Source organism: Oratosquilla oratoria, chromosome 22 (assembly GCF_046742065.1).
Source record: "Oratosquilla oratoria isolate Oo_2021 chromosome 22, ASM4674206v1, whole genome shotgun sequence".
In the NCBI taxonomy this organism is placed as follows: domain Eukaryota; kingdom Metazoa; phylum Arthropoda; class Malacostraca; order Stomatopoda; family Squillidae; genus Oratosquilla; species Oratosquilla oratoria.
The window spans coordinates 49,155,988-49,176,779 of NC_134798.1; the positions used below are offsets into that span (position 1 = coordinate 49,155,988).

Sequence of the window (20,792 nt, forward strand, 5' to 3'; positions counted from 1 at the left end):
GGATGGGGTAGTGCGAGAGGTAAATACAAGGGTAGTGGGTCAGGGATTGAAGATGGTTAAAGAAAATGGATAAAAGTGGGAAGTGAGCCAGCTGTTTGCGGACGACACTGCGCTTGTGGCAGGATCGGAGGAGGGATTGAGGAAGTTGGTGACAGAGTTTGGGAGAGTGTGTGATAGAAGAAAGCTGAAGATAAATGTGGGTAAGAGTAAGGTGATGAGATGCACAAGGGGTGAAAGTGGCAGTAGTCTGGAAAAAAAGCATTAAGGGAGAGCAACTGGAGGAAGTGGATAGTTTTAGATACTTGGGTGCAAATGTGGCAGGGAAAGGCGGAGTGAAGGTGGAGGTAGAATGTACATTGAGAGAAGCGAGTAAATGCCCTGGTGGATTAAAAAGTGTAATGAGGAATAGACATTTGGGAATGGATGCTAAGAGGAGACTATATGAAGGAGTGATTGTGCCAACAACACTGTATGGGGCAGAAACATGGAACATAAGAGAGGAAGAGAGAAGGAGTTTCAATGTGTTTGAGAGGAGGTGTCTGAGAAGTATGACGGGCGTTACCAGGCTGGATAGAGTGAGGAATGAGGAGGTGAGGAGGAGAACAGAGGTGGAAAGGGAGTTGGGAGATAGGGTTGATGAGTATTAGGATGGTTTAGACACATGGAAAGAATGAGTGAAGAAAGACTAGTAAAAGAGGTATGGAAGGCAGATGTGGAGGAAGTGAACATGAAGGGACGTCCTAGGATGAGGTGGGTGGATGGGGTGAAGGGGGCTTTGGGGAAGAGGGGAATGTCTGTTGAGGAAGGACGGGAGAGGACAGAAGACAGGGGTGAATGGAGAATGGTTGTATATGGATGATGGTGTGATGCATGAGGTGGAATGGGCGGGGGGATGGGGGTTAGGTAGTATGTGTCAGCAAAATTTGACGCAGCCCGAAGGGATTTCTCCCCGTCTTCTCCTTTTATGCATGGGGGGACGGAGAGGGGGATCGCCGATTTAATGAAGCGGCCTTGCTGTGGATGTGCTGTGTCTTGCGACACAGGGCAGTGGACAAGGTGCAGGGATGACCCGTCATCCAGGAGGTGCTAAGATGAGAGGGAGGGTGGAGGGGTGTGGAGTGTATTCAGGAGTGGAATGGGTGGGAATGATTTTATGCCTTTTCCTTTTTGGCTACCTCCCTAGTAAGGGGGAAAAAGCCTTGGTATATGTAAGTTGCTTGTTCTAGAATAATAAAGCTTCGAGGTGGATTTCTAAAGAATGAGGTAGAAAGTTGTGAGGTAGTGCCATCAACGGACGAGTGTATAGATGTGCTGTTAAGTAGGTGATTTATGAATAGGAGCGAAAAAAAAACACAAAAGGTAGAAATGAACTTTGGCATGGGAAAAGAATTGTGACCGTCTGCAATAGAAGCTACCGTATAGAACAGACAGGAAGAAAATCAGAAATGAAGTACCAGATCGAGGAATAGGCACAGTATGAAAGTACTTTTGCCAGCACCTATAACTAGTACTCACATTGTATTTTTTTTATCATATCTCAAATGCGAAAAAAGTGTAGCGAAACGACCGAACAATGTAGCGAAACGACCGAAAGGATGTAGCGAAACGACCGAAGAAATGTAGCGAAACGACCGAAGAAATGTAGCGAAACGACCGAAGAATGTAGCGAAACGACCAAAGAATGTAGCGAAGTGGCAATGTAACGAAACGACCTGCATTCCAGTTGATCGATACGTGAGTACATGGCAACTGTGTTTACACGGTAACGGAACAGTGAATGCAGGGCCCTCACATGGGGGGGGGGGGTAAATGCCCTGGGACGGCACATAAGGGGGTGGGGGCAGCAATGCTAGTTTGGACATGCCGCTCACAAGGATGACAAAATAATAATAAAGAAGGTCAAAGGAGCCCTGAATATATTACCGAAATATATGAATTTTGCGTTAGAATCGACAGAATATAAAACATTTTTCCCTTATCCTTTCTGCAGTAGGGCCATCAAATACAATTCTTAAAATCCGTTTAATTATTTCGCAAGCCAATAGCTAAAACAGGCTCTAAGGGATGGTAAAGATGGGAAGTAGTGACGGGGAAGGGGATACTTTTTTTTTTTTTTTACAATTTGGTACTTTTTTTATTATTACAATTTGGGAGTGAAATGTCACTCGGTGCGCGGTGAGGAAGACTGAGACTGCGGCCACGCAGTGCTGTCAGAGGATTACGGAACGGGTGAATTCATCCCAGCACCACCAGGAACCTTCTTATGGGGGAGCAAGAATCACCAGCACCCCCCCCCCCGCCTCAGGTCAAACCAACCCTGTACACCTGCGCCCAATATGGTAACAAAGAAACCTTCCCCGACCTACCCACGCCCCGCCCTCCCATTACCAACCCTATTCAGACCACGCTTCCCCCCAGACAGCAAGTGACCGCAGCACGACGTTCGGCTGTGAACCTCGCTAAAACGGATATCCACTGCCGATGACCCACAACCTCTGCTTCCTCGATTCCCACCCGCTCCCACACCCACAACCGCTGTAGCGTGCCCTCCGGCCTCTGTTGTGCCGACCCTTTCGCCCACTGCTATCCGCAGTTATCACGGGGGTTCAGGCAGCCCTCGGCAACAAAGACCTTGACAGCGACGGAACCGATACCATGATGGAGACCATAAAAACAATCCATCGCCGACGAGTGCAGTGCACACATGCGCGGGTGAGCCCAACCCCCTCCACCCTCAGTCATAAAACAAAATCACGACAATCGCACCAGCGCGACAACACCCCCTCCCTCCCGCGACCCAGCCCAGCCCCGCCTACAACCACCCCCTCCCCCACCTCGGTCCGCTCCCATAGCCCTGCCATTGCCTCACCCGCCGAAATGCTCTCTACTGACCCAACTGAACCCCCCTCCCCCACACACCTCCGCGGCAAGACCGACGATGGCAGTCGCATTTCCTTAGCACCACCCATTTCCGGTGCCACCCGGGGCAACGGAAGTGACTCAGACATGGACACAGAGATTACCGATAATGCCTCTCTTCAGTAACACTGAGCTGAGCGTCCTTCAGTGGAACATCAACAGGTTCCTCCGTAAGAGATCATATCTCCTGGCTATCGCTTAGCAATACGATTTCGACATCATTCTTCTAAAGGAAACACAACTAAGAGAGGAGTTGCGATTCCCGGGATATCGTACCTTCTCCTTACCGCGCAGTGACACCACGAGAGGCTACATGGTCCTTGTCAAGGACAGCCTACCCTGCAGCGAAGACACCAACCCCATATACTGTGGCGATGGCGTGGAGGCTCATGCGGATCTCGTACAACGAGACCATGAGACCTTCACCATCTACAACTTGTACAGGGGCCGTCCTGGACCTTGGGGGAAGTGAGCATCCTTGCAGGGGACATAGTCCTCATCCTCGGAGGGGATTTTAACGTTCACCACCCATCTCTGTCATCCACACAAGGCCCCAATGCTGTTGGGAATCATCTGCACGGGATCCATCCGTTTAGTCTTCTGACAATTAGTCTTCCTTTGCAAAATAACTGTGGGCATTTAGTCTTCGGACATTCAGTCTTCTGGACAGTTATTTTTCAAAGGAAGACTAATTGTCAGAAGACTAAATGTCAGAAGACTAAATGTCCAGAAGACTAAATGTCAGAAGACTAAATGTCCGAAGACTAAATGTCCAGAAGACTAATTGTCAGAAGACTAATTGTCAGAAGACTAATTGTCAGAAGACTAATTGTCAGAAGACTAACTGTCAGAAGACTAACTGTCAGAAGACTAACTGTCAGAAGACTAACTGTCAGAAGACTAACTGTCAGAAGACTAACTGTCAGAAGACTAACTGTCAGAAGACTAACTGTCAGAAGACTAAATGTCGGAAGACTAAATGTCCAAAGACTAAATGCCCAGAAGACCAAATGTCCGAAGACTAAATGTCCAGAAGACTAAATGTCCGAAGACTTAATGTCCAGAAGAGTAAATGTCCGAAGACTAAAAGACAACCCATCTGCACTTCACACTGAACTCCTCCCCCACATCGCTTTGCTGAACGACGCAAGATGGGAGATCCACCCCGTTGTCACAAGTGAACACTTTACGGTATGCACGTACATACGAGGTGTGAATACGATGTAAAACTAATTATTCTTTACACGACAAGTTAGATACATTATTCAAGATTGTTACACATTGTATTAAAAACGAAAGGTTCAATACAAGTATCGTTAAGAGCATACTAATCCTTCAGAATTTTTTTTTTTGCATTTATTTCTATACTGCACGATATTGTTTAGCCAGTTATAAGCTGTGATATTAGTGAACCTATCATAAAGCTAGAATTAAGTCCCAGTATATGTCTCATAAGACAAAAATTTATTATAAATTTTGTTTCTCTGAATTCTGAAAAAATGTGCATTTAAGAAAATGGAAAGTTAAACTGTTTGTGCCTGCATGTAAGAGAACTTGGTTTTACGTAACTTGAATTACAGAATTACATTATCAGTGATGTCGGAAGCCCTGAATTCATCGACACGACTCTCCTGTCCCAATATAGACACACTCGGTGGCGCGGTTGGTAGAGCACTGGACTGCGAAGTAAGGGAGTGCTCGCAGTACCTGGTTCGAATCCTGCTCAAGGCCGCTTCGGGTCGTTACTCTGACTCTCGTGGGCGAGGAGTTGGGTGTGTGTGTGAAAGGTTATAGCATTACACATAGATCGGTCATACGAGCTCTGAGCTCTCTTCCGGGAGGGAAATAGCTGTCGATCACGAGTCCAACACGTGATCCCAAGACCAAGGTGAATACTCGTCCATATCTTCTCTCTTGTTTAGCCCCTTTTTATGTTATTTTAGTCACTGACTAATTATTTCTTCCTGTTTTATCCTTCTAAATTTATTCATCTTATAAATTTAATCAAAATTAAATATATATATATATATATATATATATATATGTATATATAATTTGTTTTACATATGTTTCAAAATAAGCTATTTAGTATTATTGTAAGAGAATATATCCAATCATTTAGCTCTCCGTGTATGTTTTGTGCGTAAATAATATTATTGCTGGATGGTTATCGTACGTTTTCTTTGCCTGCCATCCTCTCAGTTCTGTATGTTTTCAAATGTCTATTCTTCGCCGCTATTTTCATATTTTTTCATCCCAATCGCGTATGTTCCTCATTGGTTCTTTCATTTTCATAATTTTTTTTTTATTATTAAAATAGCCCCCGGCATTCGATACAATCATCATTTATAACACAATGGTAATTGCAGGTGATAATTGTAATCTCAGTCAAGACATTTGACTCCTGACCCCACATACTGACCCAAAGGTTGAGACCTCTCCCAATGTTCCCCTTTTTCTTGTCAAGGGTACTGCGTATCACTCACTCTTCTATTCTTTATATCTACTGAAGAGGATTGCAGTTTGCAATCGAAATATATAGATTCCCTGTCTACAGTCTTTTTTTTTTTTGCTCCCAACTGTGGTTTTCACGTGACAATTGTAATTATTGCAAGAAATGCCCGTATGCTTTGTGCTTGCCCTCGAATGTAAATTATTCTGTGCTAGTGTGCATACGCGCACGCGCATACATTAGCTACTCCAAGGTAAAACGAATACTCTAAGGTAAGATAGCGGGGGGGGGGGAGAGCCAGAAAACCTCTCCACAGCTCAGCTAGGTGATGACGTCAACGGAAATATCGAGACCAGGGTTCCGCGGGTCGAGAGTTGTCAGTCACACACACCAGTGTGTGGAGCGAAGCTCCATCTTCTGATTAAAGGGGTAGCTAAGGCAGAAAAATAACATATAAAAATGCCAACCGTTTGTATAGTGCAGAAGTGCAATGCCGTTAGACTGAAAGGTGATAAAAATATACATTTCTTTTCACTACCCAAAGATAAAGAACTTACAAAGAAATGGATTGAATTATGTGGTGCACACAATACTCGGTCATCTGGATATGTACGCAGCCGTCATTTTAAAAGTAGCTATTTATTAGCAACATTTCCTGAATTTTTCATTCAATTGCAAATAAACAGACTAAAGAATCCGGTTAAAACATAACTGAGATTGGTGGAGATAAAGGTCTACATATAAAATCCACGCTTGAGGAGATATGGAAACCCACGCAAATCCAAAATGTAATGTAATAAAAACCATATGATGTTTTTATGTGTTACTATTACTGGGTTTATATTTAGCTTGTTGGTGTGTATCAACAGCATAATATCTTCCTCATCTACCTGATCAACATATAAATTGACATGTCATCCCATCTAATAACACGTCATATTAATATAATCCACCTAATGTGAAAGCATGGAATTTTTTTTATAACTTTTCTGGCGGTTATATGTCAGATACTAATAATTTGAGGATAATAAAGTGATACTGAGTAATTTCAGTATTATGTGAACATCATAGTGTAATTTTAAAGTTTACCATACATACAGATGGTTTTCTTTAAAGTTGAAATTTTCTTTCACCTCTCACTCTCTCCCCCCTCTGGATTTCCTATGACGTCACGGTGTAGGTGGGGGGGTGCTCAACGTCCCTTATGGTATTCGATTTACCTTAAGCTACTCGACGACAGATCCTGGTAGTAACAACAAGACTTCAACGAACAACCTACTGTGTGTGACCCTTGGTCAACTTGGCTTGACCTGACAGTTCAACCGCCGAGACGCCTGGATCTCTAACCGGTAGGTTCAACCAAGATCTAAGAATATAAGGTCTAACCACTTCCGACCGAATTTCGAGGCAGTTGGCGCAGCGGGCCCGTGAATGTCACCTGGCTGTTCAAAGTGGGGTTAGCGGGTCCTATAGCTGTCAGTTGAAGCTGGTCCGTCGTTCGAAAATGACGTCGCCTTCGCTCGCATCGCTCCATGCAATTAGTTATATTCTGACAAATATTATATAAAATATATATAAAATATTATAATTCCTGTCTATATATATGAATATATAATATATATATATATATATATATAACATATATATATATAGTATTATAGTTCCTGTCTTCCTTGGCGTTTCACAGTTTTCTTCAGTGTATCACAAAGAGAAAATGGACTCAGCCAAATGACGTCAGAAGCTGCGCAGAAGAATGTAAACGGTCTGACCTGTATATTTAGACCTTGGGTTCAACCACACACTATTGCCATACCAAAACAGTTAACGTAATTAATCACTTCTTGTAAATATAGATGCTCAGAGAACTAGAATAAATACGGAGTGTCCATACTCAGTCCCGTAATGTAAAACTTTGTACGTAGACTGACGGAATATGTATATAATAGTAAAGTGTATTATATTGTTGGCAACCACCACACATCTTCATTGGCTTTGGTGGAGAGCATCAGTGACGATGGCGACGGAATAAAGAGAACCCAGTTTCTCTCTAACGCCTCCAACTAATGTTGATCCATTCCACGCTGCATGAAGAATAAACACAATGACGTCACTATGGAGCAGGTATAAGGAGAACGGCTGAAGCAGACGACGTTTTAAGGATAGGATCAGTTGGTTCAAATGGCATTAAATAAAAAACGAAAGAGTTTTTAGGGTAATTTATTTATCTGTAGTGACTTTGAGAAGCACAAAAAACTAATTCCGGCAAAATTACACGCCTTTGATTTACACTGTTACTTATGTATGAAAGTATTATACTGTATGTGTATTTTCACTCGTGGACGGTTATATATATTTGAGATAACAGTGTTAAAAGGCGTTAGATACCTCCGAATTCAATGCGTTCGGGGATTATTGTTATTATTATATTGTTTTTTTTTTTTTATATATGAAATAAGCTTCTTGTAGGTCTTAGTGACGCTGGTTGAGTCCGATTTGATGTCTCAATATTTGCCCGCAGTCAGATCGCGGAATCTACGCTCGGCCATTAACTTACATATTGTTAGAAAGGTCAGATTTACACTGTAACTGAAAGGTCCAGCAGTCATAATGTTTGATAGCAAAAGCAGCCGGCCCTTGTTTGTCCTCATACAATTAATGTTTTTGCCCTTAATAACAGTCAATCGAGTAATACAATATTGGGCCATCCAACGCACAGATTGTCAGTGTCTTGCTGCTTGGTGAAAACGAACACACATTTTTTGGCGGTCAATAATTTCCTTACTAGGTTGATACATTTTCCATTTGTTTCTACCTCTACCAAAGTTCTCAGCTAAGAGTGGAATATCTTTATGATTTAATATAATTTCATGTTAAACGCATAACTACATTATATGGTAGGCTACGGTTTTGGTCAACGTACAAATACATTATGTATATTGTATTTGCTGCCATGTATATAGGTGATTTAGCTTACAAGTACATTGCATATCAGATGCCCTTTCCACAGCAGATCTCGGTTACCTTTCTTAATTTTTCAGAGAAAGGTCCTGTATTGAGACCTTCTAAAGGGATCTAGAATATTGTAACCGAAGCCCTCGAGTAGCAAACGCTATCAGACTCCCATTGTATATTTGGAACGTATTTACGTTCCAACGACTACTTTCTATGATCTCTTATATTCTTTCTACATATTATATTTTCTATCATTTACACTGCGCCTACGTGGCATAAGCTGAATATAGGTTATTCGCATTGATTATTTGTTTCAATACTAGATATAACCTGTGGTACAAGGCTGCTCCATCTGTCTCTATTTTAATCTTGAAATATAGGTTATTCCCATTGATTATTTGTTTCAATACTACTAGATATAACCTGTGGTACAAGGCTGCTCCATCTGTCTCTATTTTAATCTTGAAATGTTCCAAAATGCTCTAAAATTGCAAAGGTTAATAATACAACTGTAAAAAGTATATATTTAGTATATTGGCACTTGTTATAGCTACCATACACATTATTGCTGCATCTTGAATGTGTCGATTAAGGATGAAATTGTGAACAAAAATATTTATTACATATAAGAAAGTTCTTTGCATTGACAATTCAGCAGTTCAGTTTGAATAATAATGATGGTAATAGATATAACAATTAACATAATTAACACTTGTATAACTACCTAAAACAAACTTTGCATGTGGCAATTAAGAATGAAATAAAGAAAAAGATCAGACAAATTATGGGAAAGGTGTAATATATAGGCCAGACATTATCATTAGCAGACGACAAACTGTTATTTCAAGAACTGTCTAGTTTCTGCAAGCAGGATTTATTGATAGTGGGTGATTTCAATTTTACTGACATTGATTGGATAACCCTTAAACATGCCCATATAGGTAGTCGCTTGATTGATTTTCTTGGTGACAATTACTTAGTTCAGCATGTAAAAGAGCCCACAAGATATGGAAACTTACTCGATCTATTGATCATTAGCCGCGAAACATGGACTGATGTAGAAGTCGGTGAAACTGTTGCAGATAGCGATCACAACTTAGATTCAAACTCCTAACAATTTAGAATAGATACCTGTGTTTCTAAAATACCCGATTTCAGTAAAGCTCAGTTCATAGGACTAAGTCAGGAGCTTCAGCTTACAGATTGGGAGGCAAAATTAAGCGAAAGACTTGTAGATCAGATGTGGGGAATATTTCAAAATACGCTCACTAAAATGATTAATACTTACATTCCTTTTAAGGACAGACGTCCCCCAAATCAGGCTCGCCTAAAGTGGCTCGACAAAGAAACTGAAAAAAGTATTGCTAAAAAGAGACAGGCTTACAAGAAATATAAGTGCTCGGGTGCATCCAATGACTATGAAAGTTATGTATCAATACAGAGATATAAAAAAGACAAAAAAAAACAAAAAAAAACGACAATACGAAATGAATAACGTTGATAAATCCAAAGAGAATCCCAAAGAATTCTATAGTTGCATTAGAGATCAAAAGGTTGTTAGGAATCACATTGGTCCACTATTATCTGCTGACGGTCAACTTGAATATTCAAATGAAGGAATGTGTAAAAATAACAGTAAGTGCGATTACAAGTTATTTGGAAATTCGTTATCCAAAGTGAATAGTGAAAAAGATCTCTGCGTAATTAACAGTAACGATCTCAAATAATCCAAGCAATGTATTTCAGCCTCTGAGAAAGCAAATAAGATTCTAGGACTGATTGCGCGATCTTTTGACTTCAAAAGTCCATCACTCATTGAAAGGCTATAAATTTGGAATATGTTTCCGTATGGTCACCTCACCGAATCTCATTAAAGACATTGACAGACTGGAAAAAGTACAACGGCGAGCCACAAAACTGATTCCAAATATCAAAAATAAATCATACGAAAATCGACTAAAACATATGAATCTGTTTTCCCTAAAGAAGCGTAGACTCAGAGGTGACTTGATACGGGTCTTTAAAATTCTAAAGGTAACTGACAACATCAAAAATGACAAAATTATCACACTGAATGAGAATCAGACAAGAAACAATGGTCTCAATCTGTCCGGAAATAGATTTGGTAGTGGGTAGAAACAACTTCGCCAACCGTGTAGTTAATGAATGGACTTCCTGCAGAAGCAGTACAATGTAGTTCAGTTCGAAGCTTTAAAAATCATTTAAACACCTAAGCAATATGCTGTAATTATTATTTATTTTATACTATTTTTGTTTTGTTATTACAAAAGGAAGGAATGTCTGTGGAGGAAGGACGGGAGAGGACAGAAGATAGGGGTGGATGGAGAGGGGTTGTGTAAAGATGATGCTGTGATGCATGAGGGGGAGTGGGTGAGGAAGTATGTATGAGAAAAATTTGACGCAGCCCGAAGGGATTTCTCCCCCATCTTCTCCTTTTCTGCATGAGGGGACGGAGAGGGGGGGATCGCCGAATTTATGAAGCGGCCTTGCTGTGGATGTGCTGTCTCTTGCAACACTGCTTCTGACCCAGGGCAGTGGACAGGATGTAGGGATGACCTGTTATCCAAGAGTTGCAGAGATGAGAGGGAGGGGTGTGGAATATATAGGTGATGGAATGGGTGGGAGTGATTTCTGTGCCTTTTTCTTTTTGGCTACCCCCCGTGTAGGGGGAAAAAGCCCTTGGTATATGTATGTATCATTTTTCTGTTTGATTCTCATTTATTATTAGTTATATATCAATTTATTATCATTATTTACTATTTACCTGTTTGTTTATTGTTTAACTATATGCATCTATTTATGTATTTTATTTGATATGTACATAATTATAGTTTTTATTTATTTATTATTATTTTTTTTCGCATTCGACCTAGATATGGACCAAAAGGTCTCCTGTCATTATGCTCCGCCTTTGTAATCCTTTGTAATGCATAAATCAGCTAGAACAAATTCTTTAGTATATTACTGCAATGAAATTCGATTCTGTTCTCAAAAGGCGAACATAACTTCTGCTTGTATATAGTTTCGATACAATAGAGAAAATGGTAACAAGGCTACGCGTGTAGTAAATCACAAAGCAAATCTTTAATCTCAACCATTTTATTTCTACACTGAATATTTACACAAATTCAGTGATAGCTGCTAAACTTAGAACTTCAGCATGAAAATAATCATGTTAATGACATTGTCAGCAGCACAATAGCTGCATTAAAGTACTTAATAAGTTAACAATATCGTTTCTATACAATTGAGGTAACAATGATTTTATTAATTTTACTTTATTTAGCAGGTCTTCGCCAAGATGGCGCTCTCCAGGACCTTACGCGTGCAGTAAATCTGAGCAAATCTTCGTTAATCTTTAATATCAACTATTTTATTTCCAAACTGAATATTTACACAATTACAAGTTAAATGCTCATTGATAGCTGCTACTCATAATCTCAGCATGAAAATGATAATTAATGACATTGTCAACAACACGATAGTTGCATTTTAAAGTACGCACCTCAACAATATTTGTAGCTACCTTGTATCAGCGAGGTTATTACACCCATACCAAAAGATGAGTGTAGGACAGTTGCTCACCGGACAAGTGACAAATAGGACATTTGCTCACCAAAGGATTATTTTTTTTTACTCTTCTTGAACTTGATAACAAACAATATACATGATTTTTTAAGTTATATTGAAGTTTATTACAGCATTAGACTGGACTTGTAAACCACAAAGGACAAGGAGCACTTCAGCACTATACCAGTTGTAAAACTGTAATCACAATATATTGATGGAAGAAATTGGTATTGAATTTTATAATGAATTAAAAACTAAAACATAAAAGTTTGTATATTGTTTGTGTATTATTGTTGTAATAAACTTCAATATAACTAAAAAATCCTGTATTATTGATGTAATAAATTTCAGTATAACCAAAAAATCCAGTATATTATGTTATTAAGTTTGTATATTGTGTATTATTGCTGTAATAAACTTCAATATAACAAAAAATCCTGTATATCATTTGTTAATAAGTTCAATAAGAATAAGAAATAATCCTTTGGTGAGCAAATGTCCTATTTGTCACTTGTTCGGTAAACAATTGTCCGATGAGCAACTGTTCGTACCCGCCAAAATATAACAATGGAAATTATGTGACGATTTGCTGGCATATTACCTTAAACCTAAATTTTGAAAAAAAAAAAAATAATAATAATAATAATAATAATGACAATAATAAAATGAATACATACATGGACTTAAGAAAATAAACTCTAGTTCAAAGTTTTGCTGCGTGTGTTTATGCAGAAAGAATACTTGACCGTAAGGAATGCGACAAGACGACAGAAATAGTAACGAAATGAAATATTTCGTATATTATTTCTTCTGCGGTTTTGTTGCACACACATATGTATATATATGTATGTATGTATATGTATATATATATATATATATATATATATATATATATACACACACACATAAATACACTAATGCCTCTTGGTTTTGTGCCCTCCTTTATAGGATATTGTGGTTTTCATCTGTGAACATTCATGCTGAAGCAATTTGGTAACCATCCAGTGGATATTGCTCGGCCCTCGTTCCTCCAGAATCCTAAGGAAAGAGTGACCCGAAAGCTGCCCTGGAGCACAGTTGTGGTGCTCTGCCAGCTGGACTACAGATTCGTAAGCTGTTTGGACCACATAGTTCTCGGTTACGATCAAAATATCTTCGGCTAAAAGTTCGCCCTCTTCGTTACTGGACATTAACATGGCTATGGCTTTTTTTATCCTACCCTTAGGCTGTTTTATCTTACGAGCTGCGTCCTGAATCGACAATACGAGTCGCATGTTTACTTCCAGAATTGTTATGGCTGCTTTGAAGAGTGTTGTGGGGATACCTGTCATTAATAAACATAGATCTTCTAGGTTTCCAGAATATTTTCCCTTGCACTCACGATATTTCTTCTCAACAAGTACAGCCAAGGATGTGCATCGCACTCTATCAGTTTCCTGTTGCATCCGGAACACCACACTAGCTAAATTCCATACCTTTCGACGTTGTTCTTCAATTTGGTTTAATGGCGCCTTCTTGCAGAGACCCAAAAAGTATTTCATCTCTCCATGCAGCTCCTGCACGACAGTCTCTCTCACATTGGTCTCGTACATCTCCTTCTGGACTGACTTCATTGCATTGGTCTTGAGGGGACTTAAGTCTTTGACAACCTTCCAACACTTCTTCCAACTCTTGTGGCTCGTCTTCCAATACACACGGTCCAGTTCCTTCTCGTCCTCTTCCGACGACCCACAGAAGACCGAGTTGTTGAACTTGAAGCAGTGCGTGGTGGTAATGCCATACTGGTCGAGGGCCTCCACCACGGGCGGCTTGCTCTGGTTGTCAGCAAACGTGATCAGGTGGACCACATGATCCGACACGTCCTGGCCGAAGAGCGTCTTCAGGTGGTCCATGACCAAGCGTTCTGAGGACGTCAGTCGCACCAGATGGGCTTGAACTACCAAGGCGATGGCGTGAATTTCAAGCTTCTTGTGCGCCGCGTTGGCCAGGAATGTCTTGAGGGACTCTACGTGGTCGCGCACTTCGTTACCTGAAGAGTCGTTCAACCCGGGAGTGTCGATCAGCGTCAGGGCTAGGTCCTCGCTCTCCTTTTCCTTTATTACAAACGTGTAACCGGTGATGTTCTCCGTGCTGCTGAAACCTCCTGTCTTGATGGCCTCGTCGGACACAGTCCACTTCTCCGAGTCGCTCTTGGCACCCATGATGAAATTGGCCACGGCGTTGACGAGGCAAGTCTTCCCGCTGCCTTTGGCCCCCAACAGCAGAACCGTCTTGGTTCTCGCCACTGAAGCAGCTGACGCGAAGAATTTCCTCCGGATGCCACAGTTGTCATCTTTGGCAGCGCAAGAGCTTACTTCTTCAGCCTGCCGGAAGATGCTCAAGGTATCTTTTCCATACGATTCTGCCCTAGTTGGAGTCGGAGATCGAGCCCTTTGCGTCGACGGTAATGCATCTGGACCCATCTGCGTGTTGGATGGACGTGGTGGACAGGTCACGTTTGCTGAGGAGGCTAAAGTGTACCCACCGCGAGACGACGCAACATTTCCGTTTCTTTCTCTGTCTAGAATGTCCACTTCTTGCCTATCTTTCTTTTCTACTGTTCTGGAAGAAGGCAACAGATTCTGGTTCGTTATTCCAGCTCCTTCGTGTTTTAGATTGCTTTTCTCGTTTGTTTCGGATTGCTGCAGTCTTGACACACTGGCTGCATTTCCATTACTTCCTTTCCTTTCATCAAAACCGCTTTGAAAAGATGTGCATTGCTGGGACTGCAGGCATGCATCTGCAAGACCATTGGAGAACAAACAGTCTTTTACTGAACTATCTAGATCACGATGTTGATAATTATTATGGACGCGGGGGATTTCATGGTCTTTTTGAGTACCACAGACTCTGCTTGGAAAGCTTCCAGAGGAGATTTCCTTTTGTTGTGGAAACGGACCTTGTTGTAATATTGGTGTACACATGGCAACGTTGTGGGCAATGTCCACACTTCGTCTTAAGAGGCAAAAAGATTCCTGAAGGTCACGACATATAATACTATTTTCTCCAAAGAAAACAGTCTTTTTGAAGTTTTTGGAAATATCATGGCCATACTCAATCAACTGGTTTTCCTTACCACATCGGAAACTCTCTATTAGCCTTTTCTCTACAGTATTCATCTCACCCGGGTTCGTAAAGAAATAAGCCCTTAACAAGAGGTGACCCACAAATCCATGGACATTTTGAACCACACCGCTTTCTGTTTCAACTGTATCTATTTTGACCGGTTTTAGATAACTCATCATAATCACATTGTCAACAACCGGACTTGGGATATTGGTGAACCATGGCGCTCTCATCAGCTCAGGGTTGTAGCAAATCATTTTCTTTATTTCATGATTCCGGTAGACTTGAAATTGAGAACCACTGTTTTCAGTCAATTTGGGCAATTGTGGGATCCGTTCCCAATGGGTGTTGAGAATCTTGTCATGTGCCATCTTTTGATTGGATAATAGGAAGACCTCCATGCTTGCAGGAGACAGGCCTGAAAATGATATAAGAGAATTAGACGTAAGTTCAAGGACGATCTCGAAAAATGACACCCACCACTGGGCGACTATTTGACACACACACACACAAACACACGCAAGCAATACTGGGTAATCCTCGACTCCCAAATCGAATATTGGAACGACGGTATGTGCGATATTTATAATTTAAAAAATATATTTCAAGGTGAACGCTTTCACCTTCCTTCCCACGGGGCAGGTGATAGCTGCATATATTAACATCTAAGCACGAACCAACCCAAACGATTGATTGGTACCAAAGTCGAATCACTCACGCGACGCGGAAGTATTATGTCGACCGCGAAAACATCACGGGAGTTATCTTGGGTAGTTTGGCCAACTGCGTCTTCATGAGGCTTGGATATATCCCCAAGTAGTCTGGAGGCTTGGATATATCCCCAGGTAGTCTGGAGGAAATACTAAACAGAATAATGCGAAAGTGGCGGTTTGTTTTCGTCCGCGCGGTCAGGAGGTGTACTTACTGAGAAGTGGTGATCGCCCGCCTCAGGGTGAAAATTTTGGGTTAAGTATATCAGTTTCTATTATTGTGGACAAATTCGCGCCGCTGTTGTGGAACGTGCTCACTTTTACAAATATGGATGTTGGAGGGGCATAGAGATAATGTGTGTGTGTGCGTGTGTATATATATATATATATATGGAGATAAACTCTCCTACTGGGATTCGAACCCTTGCCTGGGCGGCTTGCTTTTTACAAGACGAAGGTCGTACCATCGTGCTACCACGACCCTACAAAAAGGAACGACTTAGGGTCGTGGTAGCACAATGGTACGTCCTTCGTCTTATAAAAGGCAAACCGCTCAGGCGAAGGTTCGAATCCCAGTGGGAGAGTTTACCTCCAAATGTCATGACACAAAAACAAATATACATATATATATATATATATATATATATAAACTATAACAAAATGGGGAGGTTCATGCCATTCTCCTTCAGTAGCTGTCTCGTTGCGGATCAAGAAAACAAAGATATAACATAAAATAGATTACTTTTGGTTATCGGCAAATGGTTTTACCGATATTCTCTTCCCCCACGCTGCTGCGACCAACGTGACATCTAAGTTCTTTACTTCCAAGAACTCTTATCGAGGACCTTATCTTCCTTATCGAGTTGGTGTACAAGTATGCCCGCGACTTTATTTTTTTTTTAACTTGTGTGCCTCCTTTCGACTCCACCACCTCCCCCAAGCTGATTAAACTCAGGTTGTTACATGGTCGCGTCACCGAATTGAACACAGTAACTACCTTCACTTCGGCGACTCTTCTTACGCAGTACTTGTAGTCCACAAGCCTGACACGCCTCACCCATTACCCCCTTTTGATACCGAAGGAGGCCTTATCTCCCCTCCCATACCATTTGGTACTTGATCTTTCACACTGGCTGACCGCCAGGTTACTTTATTCACCTTGGCGACACCTCTTTTAATAGCGGTTAGGATAATTTACCTTCGTCAACTGTCGTCAGATCATCTAGTCATGAACACGTCATGTGAATTCTGCTGAAATCAGGCGCTTTGCCTTGCGCATAGTCATCAACTGGTGGTCTATGCTAGTTCAATAAAGCGCGATCCGAACTGATTTGACAGTGCAGTGGTACCTCTTTAGACTACTAATTCAGCTGTCCGAGTTCGAATCTCGCCCAGGGCTAAAAGTTGATCAATTTCTAAATAGCCCAAACTACGATAGACTGAGGTCGAAACAAGTCAAATTAGAGATAAATAATTATTTCTACCGTCCCCTGGTTATGTATGGAAACTGCATACTTGAAATAATATCATAGATTAGAATTCTTAAACTAGCAAACCGCAAGGCCCTGTTCACACTAGCGGTTTCAACCGCCGCGGTTCAATTACATTGTAACCAAATGGAGTCGTTCACACAACTGCGCAGTTTTTCCCTGACTATGCGGTACCGCAGCCGCGGTTCAAACCGCTAGTGTGAATAGGCCTTAGTCACAGTTTCCCATAACTGAAGTATATTTTCATTTCCCTTTTTTTCTAATCTATTTCAACCTATAGTAAAGTAACATTTTCAAACATCGATAAACATCTCGAGGCCGTCGTTCATATGCCCAAAAAAGTGCTGAGGACACATTATCTTGTTCTATACCCTATGCACTGAGATCTGGCCGTTAGGGCGGACCACTGGGAGTTCCCCTGTGGTGCCACATATGATTATCTTATAGTTTTATTTTATTATATAATTCTATTTTATAATTTTATAATGTTGCCTCATATGATTATATTATAATTTTTTGTCACACACCACCACTGAGATAAAAATCAAAGGTTTCGTTTCTTTCAGTGTAGATATGGCATATGTGCATGCGAGAGCGACGTTGCCACTACATCTAATCTCTGGCCCCGCCCCCCTCACACTGCATTCAGAAAACATTGCATCCACACGCACGTTTTCGCCATGGATGCCCATATGTGGCAACACCGGGAAATATCCTAGCCACGCCTTAATGGCCAATTCTCCTTGCGCTGACTATAGTAATTTACCTAATTCTATAAACCTAATGTCTGGCATGATGAAACTTGGATCTTCTCTTGCATAATTCCTCATCTTAAATTAAGCTTTCTGCTACCTCTCCTTCCTCTGGAACTAATTAAGATAATTAACTATATACTAGGTACCCTTTTGATAACAAAGTGATTTGGTCTAGTTTTGGTACGGTTAATCCATCTGCATCCCCTTTCATACTAAGTGGTACTTAAACTTCTATACAGACACCCCAACATCAATGGCTAAGTGTGTGTGTACCTACGATCATAGTTTAAACAAATTGTATACTGTCAGTGTACCTATGTATCGTTAATCTTTTGTTATCATTTACATATAGGGTTGCCAACCTTCCTTTATTTCAAAGGACAGTCCTTTATTCAGCACTGTTTGTCCCTGTCCTTTATTGAAATGACACTTTTTGTCCTTTATTTTGAAATTGTTGGATGGTAGTTCAATTTCCTGCTCTCAAAATGTGATGATTGCAAAAGCATTTACTTCTTGTAAGAGTGCAGACTCTGTCAACTCTGGATTCTGCACAATACAAAATGCACAGAGCAACAGACTGCAGACCAGGGTGTAAAATTAGCCTCATTTTATGTATAACTCAATTTTCCATTAAAAGAAAAGGCACTCATTTTGGGAAAACCATAAAATAGTAAACTATGTTACTAAATATGAGAAAAAAGAAAAGAAAAACAATAGAGAAAGAAAGGAGGTGCTATTGGACGTTTAGAAAGGCAATACGCCTATCAACTGAACTTAAGAACCAAAACAAATATGGTGTATTATACAACAATGTAATGATGAGACCCTTCACAAAATCGAGCCAAAATTTGTTATAAACACCAGAAGAATAGTGAAATCTATGAGAAAACATGTAATAGTAGTGCCAATATTTCATGTTATTAACAGATATTTGAAAAACAGAATAGATTTCGATGAAATTCAACATTTGGCAAATTATCAAATCCTTCTTAAGCCATTCATTTCCCAAATTTTCAGAAATTTGTTGTAGTAGAACATTTGAAGCTAGAAGAAAAGCTTAAAGATGGATGAACTTGTTGATGAAGTAGTATTAATTCAAGGACACTTTAACACTATCAAAAGCTCTGAACCCTTCATAAGCTCAAAAACAACAACCAGAAAATGGTATTTTATTTTTAAATCTATGGACTGTAAATGTATCAATGTTTTCAAAATAGTTTCTTTTGTACTATAAATTCCTGGAACATCATCTTATTGTGAGACTTTTTAGTTTAATGTCATTTAAATGGCGATATGATAGGAAATGATGCTCTGTTGAATTAAGAATGAGCTTCTCATACATTTTAACATAAAAGATAGTTGTTTGGAATTTGCTAAAAACTGCAAAGATGATACAAATTTTCTGAAGGCAGCAAAAAGCCAGGGCAATTATAGTTTTAAAGATTAGAATCCTTTGATCAAGGTAAAATGTCTTCTCATTCTTGTTTTTGTATTTTCATTTAGGTAATAGAAATGTAATTTTGAACTGCATTTAATATTGGCATCTATTAGGATCTATAGCCACTTAAATAAATATATAAATATCAAAAAAGTTTTTATGCCCTATTGTAGCTTAACAGAGTTGGCAACCCTATTTCCTCTGGTTCTCTCGCCCAGGATGATTACAACTGTTGAACTGCCGCAAGAGATCCTGTTCAATATGAGATAAACTATCGCGCAGTATGATGATTCAATGATGCATCACAATACTCGCGTTATAAAATACAGTTACAGCTGTATTACTCGTTCTCTTTCACTCTGTATATTAATAATCACCGAAAATATTATCAAGCCAGTTCACGGATTAAGGGGATCACTCAGCTACAAAATATAATCAAGATGACGACGCTGGCATCCTTACATACATTTGCGCCTCATGACGTCATCATATGGAAGGGGTTAAGGTGGGGGGGGGGGGGCTTCCTCTGTCGGTTTTGGGCGATTCACCAAGGTTACCATCTATTTCATTGACAATTTTGTCTGCCTCTTAGAATTTAGTTAATTTAAGGTTACATCTCAAACTTCAACGAAAGTTCATTTTCTTTATTAATTGGAAAATTTAGTATACAGTACAAAATAATAATCACATCAAGAAATACAAAAACAGCAGTTTCTATGTGCTTGTGTTTACCCAGAGAAAATTTTGATGAACTGTAAGGACCATATTTAAATTTTCAAAGCACCTCTATGGATGAGTGAATAGACACACAATATTAATGTTATACATTTTTGCTGCAGGAACAGTGGCACAAAAAAAAAAAAAAAAAAAAAAAAAAAAAAAAAAAAAAAATGAAAAGTTACATGATGACAAGTTGGCCAACTTCAAATATCTGTTTCCCTTCTACAATCCTTGAGACTCCAATGATGGACATTGGCCCCTGAGTCCAGCAACTCCTCACTATTAAACGACAATAATGGAACTTGTGTATACAAAAATAACTGAACATGCTAGTGTCCTTCAACTGTTATGGAGGAAAACTGTTGTATACAATACTACCAATTATCACTGCAATTATTAATAAGATATGAAAACTGAGTTGATGCAAAGAAACGGAATGGCTTTCAAACGAGACTGAAATTAGTTCCTTAAAATTACCAAGTTTGAGCATCGGGTCCTGGAATTTATTCCACCAAATTTCTGCTGTTACAAACACAATCCCACCAAATGGGGACCTTACTAGATCTATGGTGATTATGCATAAAAATTAAAACAATGATATAATTATGATAAAATAAATGAAAACACAGGCCTGAAAGACTTCCAAGTGTAGTATTGAAG

General features: G+C 40.0%; 1 protein-coding gene across 1 annotated transcript; it reads right to left on the reverse strand.

The window, feature by feature from the left end:
• Positions 1-8,835: 8,835 nt before the first annotated feature.
• LOC143037559 (uncharacterized) lies at positions 8,836-15,869 on the reverse strand. The gene is made up of 2 exons (XM_076205982.1): positions 15,738-15,869; positions 8,836-15,437 (listed from the first exon to the last, which is right to left on the reverse strand). Exon 2 carries the CDS (start codon positions 15,418-15,420, stop codon positions 12,829-12,831), a length of 2,592 nt encoding a protein of 863 aa, XP_076062097.1. The 5' UTR covers positions 15,421-15,437; positions 15,738-15,869; the 3' UTR covers positions 8,836-12,828.
• Positions 15,870-20,792: the final 4,923 nt, after the last annotated feature.